This window comes from Thyridium curvatum (genome assembly GCF_004353045.1).
Source record: "Thyridium curvatum strain D216 chromosome Unknown NODE_9_length_649264_cov_80.371750, whole genome shotgun sequence".
Taxonomy (NCBI): Eukaryota; Fungi; Ascomycota; class Sordariomycetes; order Thyridiales; family Thyridiaceae; genus Thyridium; species Thyridium curvatum.
This window is the reverse complement of record NW_022156764.1, coordinates 386,391-405,470: the sequence shown is the minus strand read 5'-3', so window position 1 is coordinate 405,470 and position 19,080 is coordinate 386,391. Positions and strand designations below refer to the sequence as shown.

The following is a 19,080-nucleotide window of genomic DNA, read 5'->3' as shown; positions in this document are numbered from 1 at the left end:
GTGATGCTACCAAATTCTACGAATTCATAGCATTCGATACAACCTTCAGCATGGTGAAATGTAAAGCTTAGGACATGGCAGTATTATATATCTTCAGATCCTCAATAACTTGGCATGTTAAGGTCAAATGTGTATGGAACTCCGATCGATCGGCTGCACGAGAGCACAGAGGCACAGGCAACAAATCTAGCATCATTCAGCAGCTTCAAGTCCGTCCGCATAGTAAACTTCTACATCCATACTTTCAGTAAGCCTTCCCCCAAACCTTATTAAAAACTAAATAGCCAGACTAGGGATGTTTAGTTTCTTGCAACGCAATAGCTTCAACAGCTGACATAACACATAATATTTTCCCACTACCTCGGACCCTACATGGCGTGGCGCGAAGAACAAGCTCAGAACCAGAAGACCCATGGTACTCTCCGAAGGCTTCGGCCCCAACTTTTGCAAGCGCGCTCCACCATGAGTTCAACTCTAACACCGTGGACAAGCAATTACTGTCTATCAAGTTCTATCTCATGGACCACCGTGGCATGCCCCTACTCAACACAACCATCCGCTATGGCAAGCAGGTATACAAATTTTGCAAGATGATAGACTAGTCTCAGCGCAACTACGTCTGGAGCAAAAAACGGACCAAACCGCCTAAGCCACCCCAGAGCACAAAGAAATCAATACTGCTGAGATACCATCATGATTATTCTAAACATTGACACTTGATTGTTACACATCTACACTGGTTTTTCACAGGATTCCCTTGTTTCTTTGTACGGAATTTGCTATATAAGGCTCAAGATCACGACCGTCGACTAAGGTTGGATGTTGCACTCCAAGCGGCTCGTCATTCACGGTTCACAAACTCCACTGCTTTTCGAGCTCCCATATTGAGGGCCATTAGTTTCACCGACTCTTCCTCAAGTTGTCTCTTCATTCCGGAATTTCCCAGCCCCATCTGGATAACTGATCGTCAAGCGTCAGCTTTCGGTTCTTTAAAAGAAGCAAAGCTCTCGAAATACGGCAAGCCGACATCGGCGGAAGCAACATGTCGGATCATTGCCATGCCTGTATCCTCTGTGGACTCCCAGTGGATGAAGACTTGTCTGACTACATTCCAAACTGGCGGGCGGAAGCTTGGATGCTCTCTGATCGACTGAGTAAGTCAAAGGATTCCAATTTCTCCTCACTAGAAGCTGACATCTTAAGTCTTTTTTGTCCAGGGACACTGGGATGTGGCATACATGTCAGATCCCCGCGAAATGCTATCCCCTATCGGTATCGATGTGCCTGACTTCTCAAAGCCCATTTGGGTACAGACGGGACCTGACTGCCGAAACTTTGGCATGGAGTGGTGGAACTATGAGGAGACGCTCTGCGGCTTTGGAATCGAGATTCATTGTGCCTGTTGGGAAGTCCTGAACTCCTTCCGGCCAAACGAACAACTCGACTTCACAACTCTGATGCGAGCTTGCCTTTCGTTCCCCGTCGACAACTCCAAGATCCAGTTTGGGCTCGACTATCAAGGAAGAATTAACTACCGGATGCATAGCGATGTTCCCGGTGACGAATTCAACAGCCTCACCTTCTCTGAGAGAATTGGACTCCGACATGAGCCCGACCCGTCCCACCTCGAGTTTCTCTATGATCTCGATCAATACTTCGGGTACCCTCATTGGAGACATCATAGCGATGATGCATTGAACGAGTACGCGCCCATCTCAAAGGTTTTGCCAAAGGCAAAGACCAAGGACATATTCAACTCGCTGCCCTCGGAGCTCCTGAGCGAGGTCATGAACCTGCTTAGCTGCAAGGACGTTGGGAACTTGAGAAAGGCCTCTCGCGCAGCCGCTGTAGTGGGGCTCTCAGAGTCCTTCTGGAAGTCGCGCTTCCTTGCCGGCGGAGAGTTCGAGTATCTGTACGAGGCTCACTACCTGCTCGATGTCCCCGCCGAGCAGAACAAGTGGAAAGACTTGTACATGTGGGTTGCACGTTTCAGACATTCCGATGCAGTCCGCCAGAGACGCCGTTTTTGGGAGCTATCATCTCAATTCTATAGGCTCATTGACATGGTGACTGAGAGCCCTTGTCACGGCACGGCTGCCTCAGGAGTGTTTGACATCAGCGGCTATGAAGACGAGCTTGTCTGGCACACCGCCAGTTCTTTTTATGGCTCCTCGGAAGCCCTCTTCGAGCGTTTCCTTACGCTGCCGGAAACAGTTGACAGCATCTACGTTTCCACTATCCGATGGCAGGGGCGGGAGCTCATTACTGGACTCCGATTCATCTCTGGGGACGCCTCTTATGAGATTGGATACGTTCGCCAGAATAGTGAGAAGCCCGTTCATATACCCGAAGCAGATCAGACAGGGGAGAGCGCTCCGATCAAAGGCTTCCATCTGACTCAGACGTCCTGGGGTATTCGTGGGATTGCTGTGATGACCGATTCAGGCGTCACGGAATGGGTCGGTGACCAATACGAGCACCTCCCGCGGCGGAAGTTGACCTTCCCCCCGCGGGATGACAATGACATGACCTTCCCCCCGCGGGATGACAATGACCAGGACGATATTGTCAAGCACATCAAATGCGGGTTTGATGTAAGTGATTTCTTTCACCCCTGTTTGCCCTATCCTGACTCACCCTTTGCTATTCAAATGCTAACCCACCTTCAAGGGAATCAAAATGGTATCCCTATCAGTATCTGATGGGTCGAAGCCTACCGCGCCAGACCCGGACTCCGCGAGCACACGTAGGAAGGACAGGGCCCCGCTGAAGAACATCCGGGACGAGGGTTTGTGGTTTCCACCCCTCCCACCAGACCATCTGAACTTCGCCATGGGCACCCAGTTCGTCGGTAAAACCATCAGTAACTCCCCCGCCACCTGGAGCGCCTTTGGTGGTCTGAACGGTGAGAACCTTGAGGATATCACAGGCCTGAGGGTCTGGGTGCACGATAACTATGGTCATCACGTTATATGCAGGCTTGCGGTCGAGACGTCCCATGGTAGTGCATGGGACATTGGCGACGAATTGCCAGAGTCAGGAGAATATTACTTCGCGATCGATGGCCAGAAAGGCGAACGCATCACCGGCCTCTCAACTTACTACGCCCCGGTCGAGCAGGCTGACGAGCGTGATGGGAAGAGTTTTCTAGGGTTCTCGGTACGTTCTATTCTGCAGAAACTCTGTTCGTGACAGATGCTAACAAGGAGCCATCTCATAGGTACACACGAACTTTAAGCGAAGCCAGATGTTCCCTAACGAAATCGCGAATACGACGGGATCTTTCAGGCAGATGATTCCCGACCACGGTGGCCTAGTCGTTGGCTTTTGTGCGGCATGGGTCGACGGTGAGCACTGTGATAGCAGATTCACTGAAATCGGCATTGTGTACATCCCTGAGCACCCCGACGGCTACTGGTTATAAGAGTAGACAAGGACTCGAAGAGCAAGGCAGGTGGTGATGGGAATCGGCTTCTGAGCAAGACCCGGGTGAGGGCGGAGAATTTCCTGGTTTGCCTAGGCGGAATAGAATAAAAATTTGCGAATTTGTCTCGAAATGGAATACGCAAAAGAGATGATTGTGTCGCGTCCTAGCATTGAAAACGAGGGTGTAGGGTGAAAAAGGTAAAAAGGACAAAAAATTTGGGCCTAACCGCGAGTCGAACGCGGGACCTCCTCTATTGCGGTAAGGTGTACCTTACTGGGACAACCCGAAAGAGGAATCATACCACTAGACCATCAGGCCGCTTGTTGCTTGTTGAGGAAAGACACTAGTATGACTACCTATATACCCCACTCTTGCTACAGGACCCCACATCCATGGATGCATCTTAACCCTCTGCACATGCCTCCAGCGCGATGCAACCATGGTCGATTGGAAGATGGGAACAATATGCAATAGAATACAATCTTGTTGTTTCAACGAGAATGGTCCCCATGCTCACGTTTGATATGCACCTTGGGGCATGCCAGCATGCCTTGAGCTAATGCAGGGTAATAATGCAGGGTAATCCTCCATCGCGTCTTCGCCAAAGTCCGCCTCGAATGGCTTGGAGACTAGATTAATGCTGATTTGACATGACCTGAATAGTTCGAGACGCATACAGGGGTCCGAGTGCGGACACATATCGTCGGAATCCTTCTCGGATGGAGACTGAACACCTGACAAAGGGGAAATAGTCAGCAATCCCCCCCTAAAAACAAATAAAGAACACGAAGAGACCAGACGGCGACAGATCTTCCCAAACAAACAACATCCGCATACCAAAGTCACCGATTGCTAGACGCCATGGACCAGGGACGCAAGAAGAAAGTCCTCGTCTCTGGCCCATACAACGTCTTCCTCAGCACCTGCCACCCCCTCCTCACCCTCCGCTCAGACGTCGAGGTGCACATCACTCCCGGGGCGACAGCAGCGGACCTAGTCGCCAAGACGTCCGACGGGGCGCTCAAGTCGTGCGTCACTGGCAGCTGGCAGCCGGCAGCCGATCCGGTTCCACGCGCTCGACGCGCCCATGCTGGCCGACGTGTGGACGAAGTTTTCCCGGGATGTTCGGGAAAACTTCGCGCAGAGCGTCTCCTGGCGCAACCTGCGCGCAGAGCCCAGGCGCCTCATGGACACGGCCACGTCGTGGCGCGGAGAGGACTACGCGTGCGGGTCTGCCACGAGGCGAAGTGGGTCATCGGCGCTGTCGAGCCCGATGTCATCGCCGTGGACGCTGTGGTGCGTCTTGACGTCGCTTTTGCCCAGCTCTTTCTACATCAAGCCCGGCGCGGCGTGCTGCGGCTGCCAGCCTCTGGCCCTAATCGTTTCCAGTGGGAATTTGGCTGACCATAATCAATCATGTGTTGGAACGAATAGGTTTAGTTCGGGCTTGCCTTTTCCAATGCCATGGCTGCTGTTCCCACTGAATTTGTCAATATAGATCAGCTGCTTCGTCGCCATCAAGTTGAATAGCAGTACCAAGGCCACCGGCGCCTATGTACGTCGAGAGCTTCGCATTGGGCCGGTGGCATTGTTCACAGAGATGTTGGAGAGGAGGCTCTTATCATTTACCTGGCGTACGTCCCATTTCGTCTGGTCATCCGGCTCGTGAATTGTCATGCGGCCATCGCCCTGACGCCTGGTCCTTACGCGATGCCCTAAAAGCTTCTTCAAACAGCGAACCCTTGCGGATGGAACGTGATTACCAACCTTTGCTCACTTCCTCTGCTAACTTGGGACGTTGGCTCTGGCGAGAATCCAGAAGCCCTGTATGGAGCAGCTGAGGTTCCACGAGCGGTGAGTGATGGGCAACACTGTTTCATGTGATCGTCGCGGGAATTAGACGGCCCTGCTTGGCCTGAACCCTACTCACTACCACGTAAAACGGGAGCAGGGCGGTTTACTTATCCTAAAGTGCGGTGCTAGAGAAGGGAACGAGGGAGGGCACAAAGTCAAAGGCATTCATTTCACTCGACACTGCGCTTTGTAAAGAATTGGTGATATGAACTAGTTCCAAAGATCGATAAACCATCAAGAGTTAAAGTCGACAACACATCGGCCTACAACTTGAGCGCGATAAACCTTTTCTACTGCCTCTGGTAGCCGATCTATGGGGAAGATCTCGGTAGTGATGGACTTCAATTTGCCCCTCTTTGCTAGATCTAAAACATCTGCAAAGTCCCGGCGAGAAGCTGTCAACGTTCCCTTGATCATTAGATTCTGGTAAATAAGCTGCCGAGGAGTTGCCCCGACGATCATGGGGCTGTCAAAGGGTGCTTGTATGCTGTTAGTGAAGCCTCAAGGCCACTGGCGTGTAAGATGCTTGTGACCTACGTAGACCGACTGCCATTATGCAGCCTCCGACCCGAGTTCCGATGCATGCAACAGCATAGGCATATGCTGACGGCGCTGTCACAAAGACGCCGTGGGCTCCAATCCCATCTGCTATAGCCACAACCTCAGCAGCCACATCCTTGACCTCCTTGAAGTCAATGAACGCCTCAGCGCCTAGCTCCGTGCAGATCTTTCTCTTGTCCTCGCCTGTGTCGATAACGATAGGTCTCATGCCGAGGGCGGCGCAGATCTGGACTCCTTGAAGACCGACACCGCCGCCGCCACCTGGAAATAAAGCCCACTGGCCGTGCTGCAGGGTCGACTCTCGAATGGAGCGGTAAATAGTCGAGGCAGAACACATGATAGGCCCTGCCACGTGGTCTGGGACGCCGTCTGGGATAGGCTGGGTGTAATGCGCAGGGGATGTAACTGGAGGCGTATGAGTGTTAGCATGCAGCGAGTAATATCAAACCAGGAATAAGGAATTATTCTGACTGTATTGCTGGTAGGAGCCTATGATCGATGCCAATGGGTCAGCGGCCAATATCGCATATTCTGATTGAGACTGGACGCACCGTTCACTCGCATCCCTGTGTTCAGCCTTGTTGGGCAGTATGCCTCTTTGTCAGTCCAGCAGAGCTGGCAGTTTTGGCAGGTCGACCACATCGGCTTGATGCCAGCTCTGTCGCCTATTTTCCAGTCCTTGACGAGCTCGCCCACTTTGACGACCACCCCAGCACCTTCGTGACCCGGGGACTGCACACCGAAGCTGCTTAACTTGTGACCAAACTCGGTCCGCATGAAACCAATATCAGAACGGCAGATCCCGGTACAGTTCAGGTGGATGAGGAGTTCGGTCGGTCCTGTCCAGAATCAACAACGTCAGCAAATCCAGACGCAACCAGTAAGTCCTACGAAGAGGCCAAAATACCAGGTTCGGGGACAGGAACAGTCTGCACTTCAACCTTGAAATCCTGTCCCTCCTTTGTCATCACGCCAGCCTTGCAGAATTTGGGGACATCGAAGACGTCAAGTGTCCTTCCAGCTGGCCCCGCGCCTTGTGCGTCGTTCGATGTCATTGTTCTGTGAGATTGGGGGGATTGATAGCTTTGGTATCAGGCAGTACTTGAGAGTGGCCAAGGCAGCGGCAAAGATGCACTATTCAGAGCAATTGTTCTGCTTCCAAAATGTTCGAGTCGCAGACCATCAAGTTGTTCCCGTGCTCTCACACGCTCGGTTTTAATGCTGAAAGACCTCCGCAATATCTGCACGCAGACCAACGACGGTACATGTAACTATGGATTCCTTGTGGGGTCGGCGGAGGCTCCGTCCGATCAATGGAGCCAGCCCGGCCTCGGCGATCGGACATGTTCCGATGGAGTCAAACGTGGAGTCGACCTTTCCCCAACAATTCTCTGATCTTGTGATCGGATACAAATTCTATCACATGTGTGGACGGCAAGGGCACTAGCTTTGTGGAGGGTTTAATTGATCGCAGCAACGGTGATATGTACGATACTTGCCTATTTCCAGGGCGATGAGTCAACTGTCTGTCACATCGAGCAGGCTCTGAAAGGCAGATCACTGCATTACGCCTTCGATCCCTTGATCGACAAAGAAGGCTGGATAAGTGCCAGCAATGATCTTCCCCGACAAAACGTATTGGACAAGTCCCCAAGACCACCAAATAAGCTATAAACCGTGTTGACCATAGCCATGAAGATAATGGGGAATTGAGACTCTTGAACCCTACGCTTTCTTCCCACTTTTTTAAGTGTCTGAAGAATGGTCCAAAGGTCATCCCTATGAGATAAGTCCCGGTGGGCTAGGAGGAGTCTAGGTCTGGAAATCCTTCGCAGCGGACAAAAGATCTCGTCAATAGGAAGTCTAAGGTCCTGTGATGGTTCAAGCGATCAATGGAAATCAATGTGTACTTATGCAACGAAGAATGGGCGAGATGTCCTCAATTTCTACGTAATTTGACCTGAATCAATCTCAATATGAACTTGACGCAGCATCCATGTGCTCTACGTGGAATTCATGCTGGGGAGCATCAGTTTCACGGGTTTGATGGATGAGGATGGATGTGTGAACTCACTTGATTAATACCGTCTTTGGTTCCGTATATGCTCGTAGGACCTTCTTTTCGTTAGCGTATTTCCAGTCCATGTTGGCTTGGCTGGTAAACTACCTCTGATCCGAACTCTCGCCCAGTTCCTGAAGCCTTGGATCCACCGAAGGGAACTTGTGTATTGACCTGACACCATTAGCAGCCGGCTCCTCGGGAATACAACTTGGAGAATACTCACATAGCTAACGCAATTAATGCCAACAACGCCCGACTCAAATTTAGACGACACTCGAAGAGCCCTAGTGATGTCCCTCGTGAAGACACCAGCCATCAACCCAAATTCAGTATCATTTGCTTTGGCGAGCACTTCCTCTTCCGTCTCGAAAGTGTCGATGACGGAGACAGGCCCAAAAACTTCATCCGTCACGATTTCTGCTCCGGGCTTAGGGTTAATAAACACGGTAGGTTCGATGAAACAACCGCTGTCGCCAATGGTGCCTCCGCCAACGACGAGTTCGGCCTGGTTCTTGGCTCTCTCCAGCATTCCTTTGACCCTTTCGAACGAGATCTTATCCACAAGAGGACCATACGCAACATTCGGGTCCTCAGGATCACCCATGCTTTTCACAGCGTCCCGCATTTTCTGCCGATACCTCTCGATGAACTCTTTGGCGATGGACTTTTGCACGTAAACCCTAGAGGCCGCGATACACACCTGCCCACTCCGAGCCATGATAGCCTTGACAGTCCATTCCAATGCGTTATCAAGGTTCGCATCATCAAAGATGACAGCAGGGCTTTTGCCACCTGATCGCATGTTAGCAACATTTGAAACTACAGTGCCATTGGAAGGACTCACCAAGCTCCAGTGTAGCTCGCTTCAGATTTGACTGAGCACTTGCCACCTGAATCTTTTTCCCCGTGGCAACACTGCCGGTGAAGCTAATCTTGCGAATGCGCATGTGTCGCGCAAGAAGCTCTCCAGTCGTCCCATCACCGCTAATTACTTGAACGACACCCTTAGGAATGCCGGCCATCTCGATCAGGGGCCCGAGTGCCAGTGTTCCCAGAGGCGTTTTCTCGGACGGTTTGACGATGATGACATTGCCAGTGGCCAGGGCTGGGCCGATTTTATGGAAAGCAGTCGCAATCGGAGAGTTGAAAGGGCATATAGCCGCACAGACGCTGCCTCCGGCCAATTAGTCTGGCGATTTACATTTCTGTGGTGACTTGAGGAGCTTACCCTAGTGGCTCATTTCGGACCAATTTGACAAACCCATCATCATCGGGCATATATTCACCCTTGAACTTGTCACACCAGCCGGCTTTGCATTGTCAATATGATGCCTCAGGGATGTGTTTCATTATTCGTCACAAAAACAGGAGAGAGACTCATGCCACTTACACATATAACGCAAGCCGTTGACAATGTAATTCTTCTCCCTCGTCGGGATCAGTGAGACGGGATTCCCGCCAGTCATGGTGTCAAGTCTCAGCAGGCCTTCCAGATGTTCGTCCATGATGTCAGCCAGCCTGTTCAAGCACAGTGCCCTCTGAGCCGAGGAAAAGCGGCTCCAATCTCCATGGAAAGCGGCTTCTGCGTACTTGACCGCGCTGTCGACATCCTGAGGCCCACCGATAGGAACATTGCTGGAAACAATTTGGTCATTCTTGGGGTTGTGTACCGTGAAGACCGCTGTGGTACTCGGCTCCACGTACTCGCCATTGATCCAGAACCTCGTCAGGCCCGTCGGCGCAGGGGTCTTAAATGGCGGCATATTGTGCTGTGAGGGAGGATGTGGATTGATCTATGGCAAGTCTGGTTAAACACCAAGAAGCTGGGAAACATGCCCTGATGACTTTAAAAGGTCTTATCAATCCGTTGTCGGCATGGTGTAATGAACCTTTCAGAGGAAGTGGAGTCCGGCCGGGGGCGGGGAAGGCCGTGCGGAGAGGCCTTCGGACGCGGACCTCCGTCCGACGGCAATTCTAGCCTTTCCCCAGGGAGACTCAGCTGGTTTGTCAGACTGCGTACTAAAGTTTGTGTTCCACTCTTTGCGGTTGAGCTAATGATCGGGTCTTTCCCCGGTGGTTCCCTAGCTCAAAGGTTCACAGTCATTGCGGCCGAGGGAAACGAGATACAATTTTCTAGCAATCTCGACTCTGATAGCTTCAGATGCCTGGAGGACACGAGAACAATAATGTACGTTGATTGGCCGAGGGAGATATAGGAAGCACATGGTCAGCAAGCAGCAGATTTCGATATACCAGTAGGCGCACGTCAGCGTGGATGTACTGCACGACTGGTCCCCAACACTAGAACTTGGCGCTCATTTGTGAGCTGAAAAGCAATAGCCAACGGAATTCCCGCATCGATGAAGCATAACCCACACACTCATCACCTTCCACAACCAACATCTCACTAATCTTCCCACCAAGTTTTAGCGGCCCCCATCAACTGAGGGGAAGCCTTCATCAGATGGGGACTTTCTCTCGGATTTCATTCCCTCGCCTGTCTGCGCGGTGCCCGTCGTCGACACAGCGGCGGACGCGGAATGGAGTCCGTACGTACACCTTGCGTAGAACGCAGCACTGGTTCGAACTCCAGAGTCTGCAGTCGCCATGCCTCCAGAAGACATCGGGTCGACAAGTCTAGCAGATGCTACGACCGTAGGCGATCGTTTCTCGCGCCTTGCATGCGACCGGTGCTATCGCCGCAAAGCACGCTGTGACAAGATTCTTCCAGCCTGTACGACTTGCGCCCGAGCGGATGCCGAATGCTGCTACAACTCCCGTCAGGGTCTGGCCCGGCGGGACGAATTGGTCGAATCGTTGGAGAGACGCCTTCGGCAAATGGACGCCAAAAATCGGGCGTTGTCCAAGGAATTGCAGCAAGCGAGGGCCAAACAGGTGTCAACAGACCATACCGCCCGTGTCGTCGCGAGTGGATACGGAGGCAGCAGCACGTCTCCGGGGCCCGTGGAACAGGACAAGAGCAGGGAAGTCGATAATGGCAATGAGGTCGCCAAGCAGGTCTTTTCTCTTTCCCTGAATGCCGGGTCTCAGAGCCAGTATCTCGGCTCGGCGAGCGGCGCGATTCTGGCCAATCTGCTCGGAGTGCACGGTCGCATTGTCACAGCCGACAGCGACAATGACTTGGTCTTCCGGCGGTTTGATCCCGGAGCCGGGAACAACGCCGACTGCCCGGGAGGAGAAACGGGACATCAACCCTCGGAACGTCTGGCCCGCGATCTGATGGCCGCATATCTCTCGCATGACCACATATGTTACCCGTATCTCGATCCACACGACCTCATCACGTCTTTGACAGACCTGTATGCTGACAACACGTATCTCGAGCGTCATCCGGTGGAAACTTTCACCCTCGACATGGTATTTGCAATCGCCACTGCCCAGGTGCACAAATACTCCTGGCATGTCATGCCGGACGCAGAAACGTACTACGAGCGCGCTATTTCGAGATTCGGTACTGCGCTTGAGGCGGGTGGCCTAGTGGCCCTCCAGAGCATCATGTTGCTCTGTCAGTATCGCATGCTCAGCATCTCTTACAGCACCTCTGCAAGCCTATGGCACCTTCTAGGCATGGCTGCTAGGCTCGGTCTGGAAATGGGCCTACATCGAGAGGCTGTGTACGTCATTCCGCCCGACCTGTCACCGGCTGCTCTAGGGAGGGCTAGACGCAAGAACGAAGTCAAAAGAAGGTGCTTTTGGTGTCTGTTCGGAATGGACCGTATTGTGAGCAATACGCTAGGAAGACCTATGGCGATCAACCTTGACGACATAGACACGGCGTACCCGTCCGCCGAACACGAGCAACACCCTCTCTTCAGCTCGACCCCAACAGCGGACGAAGTATTCGAGGCTTCACAGGAATTCAGAAATACCTCCGTGTTTGTTCACATCACACGGCATCGGGTACTCACTGGCAAGATTCTCTCCAGCCTGCATAATGTACCGAAGAGCAGGATGCCGGATCAGACTACTTGTGCGGTCATTCGCCAACAGCTCTCTGCAGAACTTGATGAATGGAAGCGTGGCGTTTCCTCTCTTCCATTGACAGACACAAAGTCCGGACGTCAATATGAGCTTTCAACCTTCAAGTCCCTGGAGTGGTATCGTCTGCTGTATCACAACTGCATCTTGATGCTGTACAGACCGATTTACACGACGGATGACGCAAGCCCCACTGCCGAGGTTCTCGAGCGGCTTTATCATTCATCACGACAGTCTATCCATGCATATAGCCTCCTCCATCGAGATAGACGAATAAACTACACGTGGATCACGCTGCATGCCGTCTTCATCGTCGGCCTATCTTATGTGTACGCCGTCCGTACGCATTTCCAGAACAGGCGGCGTCACATCAAGCATCCTCTCGAACGCCAGCCAAGGCCCGCCGAGGGGCAGCTGTCGGCCGATCCCGCGATCTCCCAGATCGTGTCAGACACAAGGGCCTGCTCCACCGTCCTCGTCGCGCTTTCGGAACGGTGGAACACGGCGAGGGAGTGTCACAATGTGTTCGGGCGGTTATGCGATGCCGTCATCGTCGATGCCTCCGACTTCCACGTGAATTCTTCACAAAGCAAGGGCGAGAGAGGGCCGGCTTCGCCCCAAGCTCAAGCGGAACCAGATGAGCTCCCATTGTTTGACACGCTGCCCCAAGACGACTTCTCCATTTTCGCAGCCACAGACTTGGATCAGAATTACCAGGGTTGCTTCGAAGATCTACAAAGAGTCCTTGGAGGTCATTATGATGACAATATGAATGCCCTATTGTGGCCCCAGTTTGACATGGATTTGGGTTTCGATTCATGAAGCTAGAAAGCGGGAATGGCAAGGGAACAATAGTAGCAGCGACCTGGGATACAAGGACCGTCCGACTCTCTGGCGCATATTTCTCTTGCCTCTATTCTACGATCGTCTGCTGTCGAGCTAGATCAAGACTCTCTGAGAAATTTCCGGGGATATCTACATATCGGCTCTTCAGATACTGTCCAATGCCTGGCCAAGTCCATCGATGCGGTCCGAAGAGGCTCATATTACCCGATAGTAACTGGGGTTGGGGAACACCATGTGAGAACCAAAAAATAACAGAATGAACACTCATAACGTAAGGATATTCATGTTGGATCAAGGAATGAGAGCAAACATTGTGAAGAACTGATCGAGGAGGAAGTGTCATTCATTCACCACCTCTGAGAAAGTGATTCATTAGGTAAGCAAGCACCTAGTAACTCTCAAAGAGACAGCTACGATCCACAAACGCTCCCAACCAACCCTCACGATCATCGGCAAAGCAGAAAAATGCGACACCAAATTACACGCGACTCTTTGGTAGCAAGTCTAGGCTGCCATCGATCGTGGCAAAGATGGGCCCGCAAGAGGGAGGCGCGCCCGCCGCCGCCGGCAGCCCTTCTTCGACGACTCTGCTGCAGAGCACGAACCTCACCCTCCGCACCCTCCCCGCCAACTCGTACCTCGTCCACGCCACCAACTGCCTCGGCGTCTGGGGCTTCGGCATCGCCGCCGAGCTGGGCCGCATGTACCCCGCCGCGCGCAAGGAGTACGAAGAATTCTGCCGCGCCGCCGCCGAGAACGCGTCGCAGCGGTGGCCGCCCCGCGACGCGCTCATCGGCAGGTGTCTCGTCATCCCGCCGCAGGAGAGCGACGTCGCGAAGGGCTCGCCGCGCGTGTCCATCGTCTGCCTCTTCACGAGCCACGGGTACGGGCGCGCGAGCAAGGTCTCGGGCAAGCCTGGGCGCGACAGCCCGAGTGCGATCCTGGCCGCGACGAGGCGGGCGCTGGTCGGTTTCAGGGAGCAGCTGGATGCGGAGAGGGGGAGGGCGGAGGGCTGTCTGGTGTACTCGCCATTTTTCAATGCTGGGGCTTTCAAGGTGCCGTGGGAGAAGACGGCGAGGGTGATTGAGGAGGAATTCAAGGGGTGGGGTGGGAAGTGGCTTGTGCTGACACCGCCGAAGTGAGAGAGAGTTTATTTTAACATCCCCGGAACTGGACGTTGTACATAATATCGCAGGGTTCCGGGTTGCACGAGGCTCTGCAGAACGAAAATAGCTACATGAATCGGCGTTATGGTTACCCGGCCAAGAAGAAAAGCGTCAATACATCATCATGATCATCTACTTCGGAGCAATCCGTCGCTCTCGTTTGCACGCATGCAGACTATGACACAATCCCGGAATAGGGTCGCCGATGTGATTGTGATGGAACAACCCCCGCTCACTCTTTGTCAGATGCAACAATGCAAAGGCTCGTCAACTTCCGACACCCCTGTCATCCATCGCCTTGGGGTTGTCAAAGCGGCGCCCACGACATGCCGGCGATTAAGTGCTTAGCAAGCACCTTCTTACCTCGTCGATCCTCGGCATGCATCATCTTCCAAACGTGACGTATGATCCAGGACCGCATGCATCACACCCACCGGCCTCTGCACGATAGCCATTTGCATCGAGAGGACGTCGCACGATGCTCATGATGCCCAGAAACATGCAGCTTCAATCCTACCTGACCGACAAGTGGAACACTAGCCAGTGCAGGGCGCTGGTGATCAACCCAAGACACGGCGCGCATCATCCGCTGAAAGCACCAGATCGGCACACGTGTGAAGTGTGGCACCCCTCTCCACCCGTCCATGAGCGCCTGTGTCTTGCGGGGAGGGGGCCAGCCGGCGGACCGTTGCGACCAACCAGCTTCCTGAGCGACCTACACCGGCGCATGGCCGTCCAGCAGGGGTGCTCCCCGTGCGGGACATCGATTGGACTGACAGCGCCCAGATGATCGGCGCAATATCCTGGAAAACAGGCCGACTCGCTCGCCCCCCCCTTCCTCATGGGCGCAAGAGAGGAAGCTTGGAACCTGGTTTTCGACAGCTGAGAGCTCGAGATGGTGGTGGTGGTGATGGGCATACTTAAGGCGACTGCGCCGCCACCGCGGCCGCATCGTTCCCGGCGTCGCAAGGTGCCAAGCCGGGGCAAGGACACCACCACCTCGAAACCATGCGCTTCAACTTCTTCGCCGCCGCTCTCGCGGCCAGTAGTGTCTCGGCCGCGGCGATCGAGCCCCGCGCCGTCATCGCCTACGACCAGGTCGTCGGCTTCCCGCAGACGGTGCCCTCGGGCGTCGTGGGCGCGGCCTACCTGCGCTACAAGCCCTGGCTCGAGGTCACCAACGGCTGCGTGCCCTTCCCTGCCGTCGACAAGGACGGCAACACCAGGTGAGTGGCCCCTTGCCAACATGGCATACGTTTGTCTCCTCCCCAGCTGACATGCTCACTCGTCACAGCGGCGGTCTCGACACCAAGGGCGGGCAGAACGAGGGCTGCGCGCACAACATAGGCCAGGTGTACGCGCGCGTGGGCGCCTACGCGGGCCGCTACGCCCTCATGTACACGTGGTACATGCCCAAGGACTCTCCCGCGCCGGGCATGGGCCACCGACACGACTGGGAGAACGCCGTGGTGTGGATCGACGATGTCAATTCCGACTCGCCCAAGATCCAGGCGCTGTCGGCCTCGGCGCACGGCGGCTACGCCACGGTCCACGACGACATCCTCGTCGACCTGTTCCTCGACGGCACGCGGCCCAAGATCGGCTACATCAGCATCTGGCCGCTGAACCACCAGCTCGTCCTGAGCTTCGAGAAGGGCGGCGAGCAGCCGCTCATCGCGTGGGAGTCGCTGACCGACGCGGCGCGCGAGGCGCTCACCAACACCGACTTTGGGGACGCGAACTTCCCGCTCAAGGACGGGGCGTTTGAGCAGCATCTTGAGAAGGCGAAGCCTTGAAGGGCTGGGGGGCCCAGTCGTGGAAAGTAGATATCGTGACGGCATGTATGTACATAGATGATGAGACTGTGAATAAGTATTGGGTACAGTTCAATGTCGGTATGGCCTGTGAGACCCGAGTTGTCACGATAGGTACACACGGTTCTCGTGATCTGGTACAGCCGAGGCCACTCCTTGACACCTTCCAGCTCTTGAACGTACGTCCCCATCCTCCTCGCAGTTGATATTCCGTCTCCTTTTTGCCTTCTGGAATCCCTCCCACGTATCAAATCGCCGTTGCGTTGGTGACAGATTTCTCTGCCGGGTATCTTCTTCGCGCATAAATCCACAAAACACCCCACCTCTCTTCCCTTCATCACACAGGCATCGGTTGCGGGTTGTTGCCCACCGTCTTGTACAGCTCCCGCAGCTCGAAGGCCTCGTGCCCGCCCTCGGGCACCTCGCCGACCACCCGCGCCGGCTGGCCCGCCACGACGCTGAAGCTCGGGACCACCGTGTTGGGCGCGACGACGGCGCCGTCCAGCACGCGCACGTAGTCCTTGATGATGGCGAACTCGCCGACCACGACGTTGTCCCCGATGTGCACGTGGCTGCCCACGCTCGCGGCCTGCACGATGCTGCCCTGGCCCACGAAGACGTGGTCGCCCATGCGCAGCGGCATGTACGTGAAGGCGCCCTTGTACATGCGGCCCGGGGGCCGCAGGCAGCACGCGCGGCTGAGGAAGCAGTAGCGCCCGATGGCGACGGCGGTGTTGTTGGCGGGCGCGGAGGCGCCGCCCGACGAGGAGGAGGAGGGAGCGGTGCCGGCTCGGGAGAGGTCGCCGCGGATCATGGCCTCGGCCATGATGATGGTCTTGCCGCCGAGCATGATGTTTTGGGTGCCGACGAGGGTCGCCTTGCGGGCGACCTTGTTGCCCGTGTCCTGTGGGTGGCAAACGGTACAGGTTAGCGTCAAATAAAGGGCTGTCCGTGAGGTGGAGAGCATAGGTCGATATAGACTCACGGTCTCGATGTACTCGCCTCTCGGCACTCGGCGAGACATGATGGTGGTTTTCCTTGATGTGTACCAAATGTTGAAGTCCTGACAACCAAGCGCGCCACTGGAAGATGGGCTATCACGCCATCACGTGGAAGCCATAGCGCTTGTGTCCACTGGATTTCGGCCCATTAATGGCACTTGGCGAGGTCACACACCAGCTGGTGCCACTGAATCCCCGCTAAAAACTACCCGTCTCATCACCGCCCAAACGCTGTAAATATTAGGCCTGTGCATCTCGAAAAACAACCTAAAGTCATGCACATCACCACCCAAGTTGAGAATGTGACAAGGACAAAAGCGGAAAACCTCCTTCAATCTACAACTCATGCAGAGTACTGGGTGATTTGTGTGCTCGCAAAGACAGAGAAAGTGCAAAGGCTACTTGTAGCTGTCAAGAAACACAATGAAGAAAGCCATACCAGAAACCGTACGTCAATCGAATTGTGTAAGACGAGAAAAGGCTTTATAAAATACAACAATCCATCTCGTACTGAGAGGATTCTCTCTTGCTAGTGTGCCATAATGGCCTAATCCGATCAACTGCAATCATCGGTCCGATCTATCTTGAGATAAAAGTACAAAGTGAACTCCTTGGAGTCATGATGTTCCCGTCGTCTGACATTGGAGTAAAGGCAACTGTCTCTTCCGCCATGATTCGTGATTCCAAGACCGCCTCCAAGAACAATGTGCTCAAGTACCCAGCCAGAAAATCTGCCTTCCACCTATGCCCTGTGGCTCATCTATTCAGGGTATTCTTGTTGCTGTTGAGCCAGTACCCGCTCCTGCCTGTCAAAAAAGTCGCGTATCTCGCCCTCCAAGACCGACACACCAACAGCGAGACGGCTTTTATGCAAAGGGCGCCGGCACAGCGGGCACCTGGTGCTATAGTCTTCCTTCATGATCATGTGTCGGACGCAATGCTCACCCAAGATGTGCCCACATGGCAGGAGTGCGGGCTTCTCATTCTCCTTCTCGCTCGGAAGGCCCTTGACGGCCAACCGTGTCAAGCAGATACTGCATGACACGGTTGGCGGTGTGCTGGTCGGGCTGTCCAGCCAGGCCTTGACCTTGGCCCAGAACGTGGTGTCCTCGGAGGCCGGTTCGGATCGGCCCTCCGGCTGGGTAGACTTGGCACAGTTTCCTGTCAAGTCTGGCGGCTGATCGAACCACTGCAAATACGGATCGGACGTCAAATGATAGGCGACAGCCTCCAGCTCCGGGTTGCGGCTCCGAAGGAGGTTCATCATGAGGTTGAATGTTCCCACATCAATATCCTTGCTGCGTGTTCCGATAAACAGACGTTCCATGACATTGATGACGTCTTCTTCTTCGAAACGACGGCCTTTGGTTGGGATGATGTCCACAATTTCTTCCCAACAACGTTGTGCGCTGCTCTCTCTCTGCTTCTGCTGCTCAATTTCCAGCATCTCCATGTTCACGACCCCCCCGCAGATGGTCTCGAATGCCCTCAAAGTACTCGCGGTCGCGCGCGGCTGGGTTAGGGGCTCTTCTGGATGTCCTTTTGATTCTCAAGTGGATGCTCCTGCTTGTGGGAAAGCTCAAAAGATCATCGTAAGATGTTGTGGTGTCGGAATGATTGAAATCTTGGATTAAACAAGTGGTGTGGAAGTTGTAGTCTGTCTGACCTCTGGCCTTGGGTTGAGAAGAGCAGTTGTTCCATATAAAGTTTTGCCAGGGCTTAGTTTGGTGTAGAAGTGAATGGGTTGAATTCTGGGAGAGACAGTGAATTGCACATCAAAGTGACTCTGAGTGCTGGAATCAGAACTCGCATTACAACAAAGGTCGAATGCAAACACCTGTTGAAAAAGACTGCCATTCTCTATTCATTCCGCAATGGAAAAGTGACAAGTGCTGTCTGATGGGTGTCCGCAATTATTCTCCTGCCATACCTTTGGCTCGCCAACAACAAAAATGACCTCTTGGTGACTCGCTCAACTCGAGATGAGAACATCAATATCTTCGTCTCCAGACACCAAAACCGGGGGCATCAATCCGCCATTTTGCTACCTCCTTGCCTTCTGACCACCAGTGCCAAGCACTACAGCATCGCCTGCTGGCTAGTGTATTCCTCCTTGACATCATGAATCCAATGTACACCGTGAGTGCAGATTAGATGATGGCGGCCTCGATTCAAGTCCAGAACTCAAGAATGCTCGGGAAAGATGGTGGCACTAGTGTTGGCGGTGCGCCTCCCGATCACGCTGAACAACGCGATAGTCGTCACCATCATAACCATCGGGATGAACGAAGCGAAAATCGAGCGGGTAGCCATGGCTGTGGACATGGCCGTGACCCGGGCCGTGACCCCG

At 54.0% G+C, this 19,080-nt stretch overlaps 9 protein-coding genes across 9 annotated transcripts; 5 read left to right on the top strand and 4 right to left on the bottom strand.

Annotated features, from left to right (window-relative positions):
- Positions 1-1,042: 1,042 nt before the first annotated feature.
- Positions 1,043-3,424, top strand: E0L32_002324 (uncharacterized protein; the record flags this gene model as incomplete). Its single annotated transcript, XM_031136501.1, has 4 exons — positions 1,043-1,154; positions 1,204-2,594; positions 2,671-3,159; positions 3,221-3,424. The coding sequence occupies 4 exons, from the start codon at positions 1,043-1,045 to the stop codon at positions 3,422-3,424; spliced, it is 2,196 nt and encodes a 731-aa protein (XP_030988539.1).
- An 864-nt stretch (positions 3,425-4,288) lies between these two features.
- On the top strand, positions 4,289-4,831 carry E0L32_002323 (uncharacterized protein; the record flags this gene model as incomplete). The annotated part of the gene is made up of 1 exon (XM_031136500.1): positions 4,289-4,831. One exon carries the CDS (start codon positions 4,289-4,291, stop codon positions 4,829-4,831), a length of 543 nt encoding a protein of 180 aa, XP_030988538.1.
- Positions 4,832-5,515: 684 nt separating this feature from the next.
- Positions 5,516-6,897, bottom strand: E0L32_002322 (uncharacterized protein; the record flags this gene model as incomplete). The annotated part of the gene is made up of 4 exons (XM_031136499.1): positions 5,516-5,760; positions 5,819-6,247; positions 6,394-6,681; positions 6,750-6,897. The coding sequence occupies 4 exons, from the start codon at positions 6,895-6,897 to the stop codon at positions 5,516-5,518; spliced, it is 1,110 nt and encodes a 369-aa protein (XP_030988537.1).
- A 948-nt stretch (positions 6,898-7,845) lies between these two features.
- On the bottom strand, positions 7,846-9,667 carry E0L32_002321 (uncharacterized protein; the record flags this gene model as incomplete). Its single annotated transcript, XM_031136498.1, has 7 exons — positions 7,846-7,861; positions 7,917-7,960; positions 8,010-8,075; positions 8,128-8,696; positions 8,749-9,074; positions 9,133-9,214; positions 9,295-9,667. The coding sequence occupies 7 exons, from the start codon at positions 9,665-9,667 to the stop codon at positions 7,846-7,848; spliced, it is 1,476 nt and encodes a 491-aa protein (XP_030988536.1).
- An 844-nt stretch (positions 9,668-10,511) lies between these two features.
- On the top strand, positions 10,512-12,725 carry E0L32_002320 (uncharacterized protein; the record flags this gene model as incomplete). Its single annotated transcript, XM_031136496.1, has 1 exon — positions 10,512-12,725. The coding sequence occupies one exon, from the start codon at positions 10,512-10,514 to the stop codon at positions 12,723-12,725; it is 2,214 nt and encodes a 737-aa protein (XP_030988535.1).
- Positions 12,726-13,279: 554 nt separating this feature from the next.
- Positions 13,280-13,891, top strand: E0L32_002319 (uncharacterized protein; the record flags this gene model as incomplete). The annotated part of the gene is made up of 1 exon (XM_031136495.1): positions 13,280-13,891. The coding sequence occupies one exon, from the start codon at positions 13,280-13,282 to the stop codon at positions 13,889-13,891; it is 612 nt and encodes a 203-aa protein (XP_030988534.1).
- A 1,032-nt stretch (positions 13,892-14,923) lies between these two features.
- E0L32_002318 (uncharacterized protein) lies at positions 14,924-15,711 on the top strand (the record flags this gene model as incomplete). Its single annotated transcript, XM_031136494.1, has 2 exons — positions 14,924-15,141; positions 15,210-15,711. The coding sequence occupies 2 exons, from the start codon at positions 14,924-14,926 to the stop codon at positions 15,709-15,711; spliced, it is 720 nt and encodes a 239-aa protein (XP_030988533.1).
- Positions 15,712-16,066: 355 nt separating this feature from the next.
- Positions 16,067-16,753, bottom strand: E0L32_002317 (uncharacterized protein; the record flags this gene model as incomplete). The annotated part of the gene is made up of 2 exons (XM_031136493.1): positions 16,067-16,633; positions 16,715-16,753. The coding sequence occupies 2 exons, from the start codon at positions 16,751-16,753 to the stop codon at positions 16,067-16,069; spliced, it is 606 nt and encodes a 201-aa protein (XP_030988532.1).
- Positions 16,754-17,490: 737 nt separating this feature from the next.
- E0L32_002316 (uncharacterized protein) lies at positions 17,491-18,183 on the bottom strand (the record flags this gene model as incomplete). The annotated part of the gene is made up of 1 exon (XM_031136492.1): positions 17,491-18,183. The coding sequence occupies one exon, from the start codon at positions 18,181-18,183 to the stop codon at positions 17,491-17,493; it is 693 nt and encodes a 230-aa protein (XP_030988531.1).
- Between the last annotated feature and the right edge of the window lie 897 nt (positions 18,184-19,080).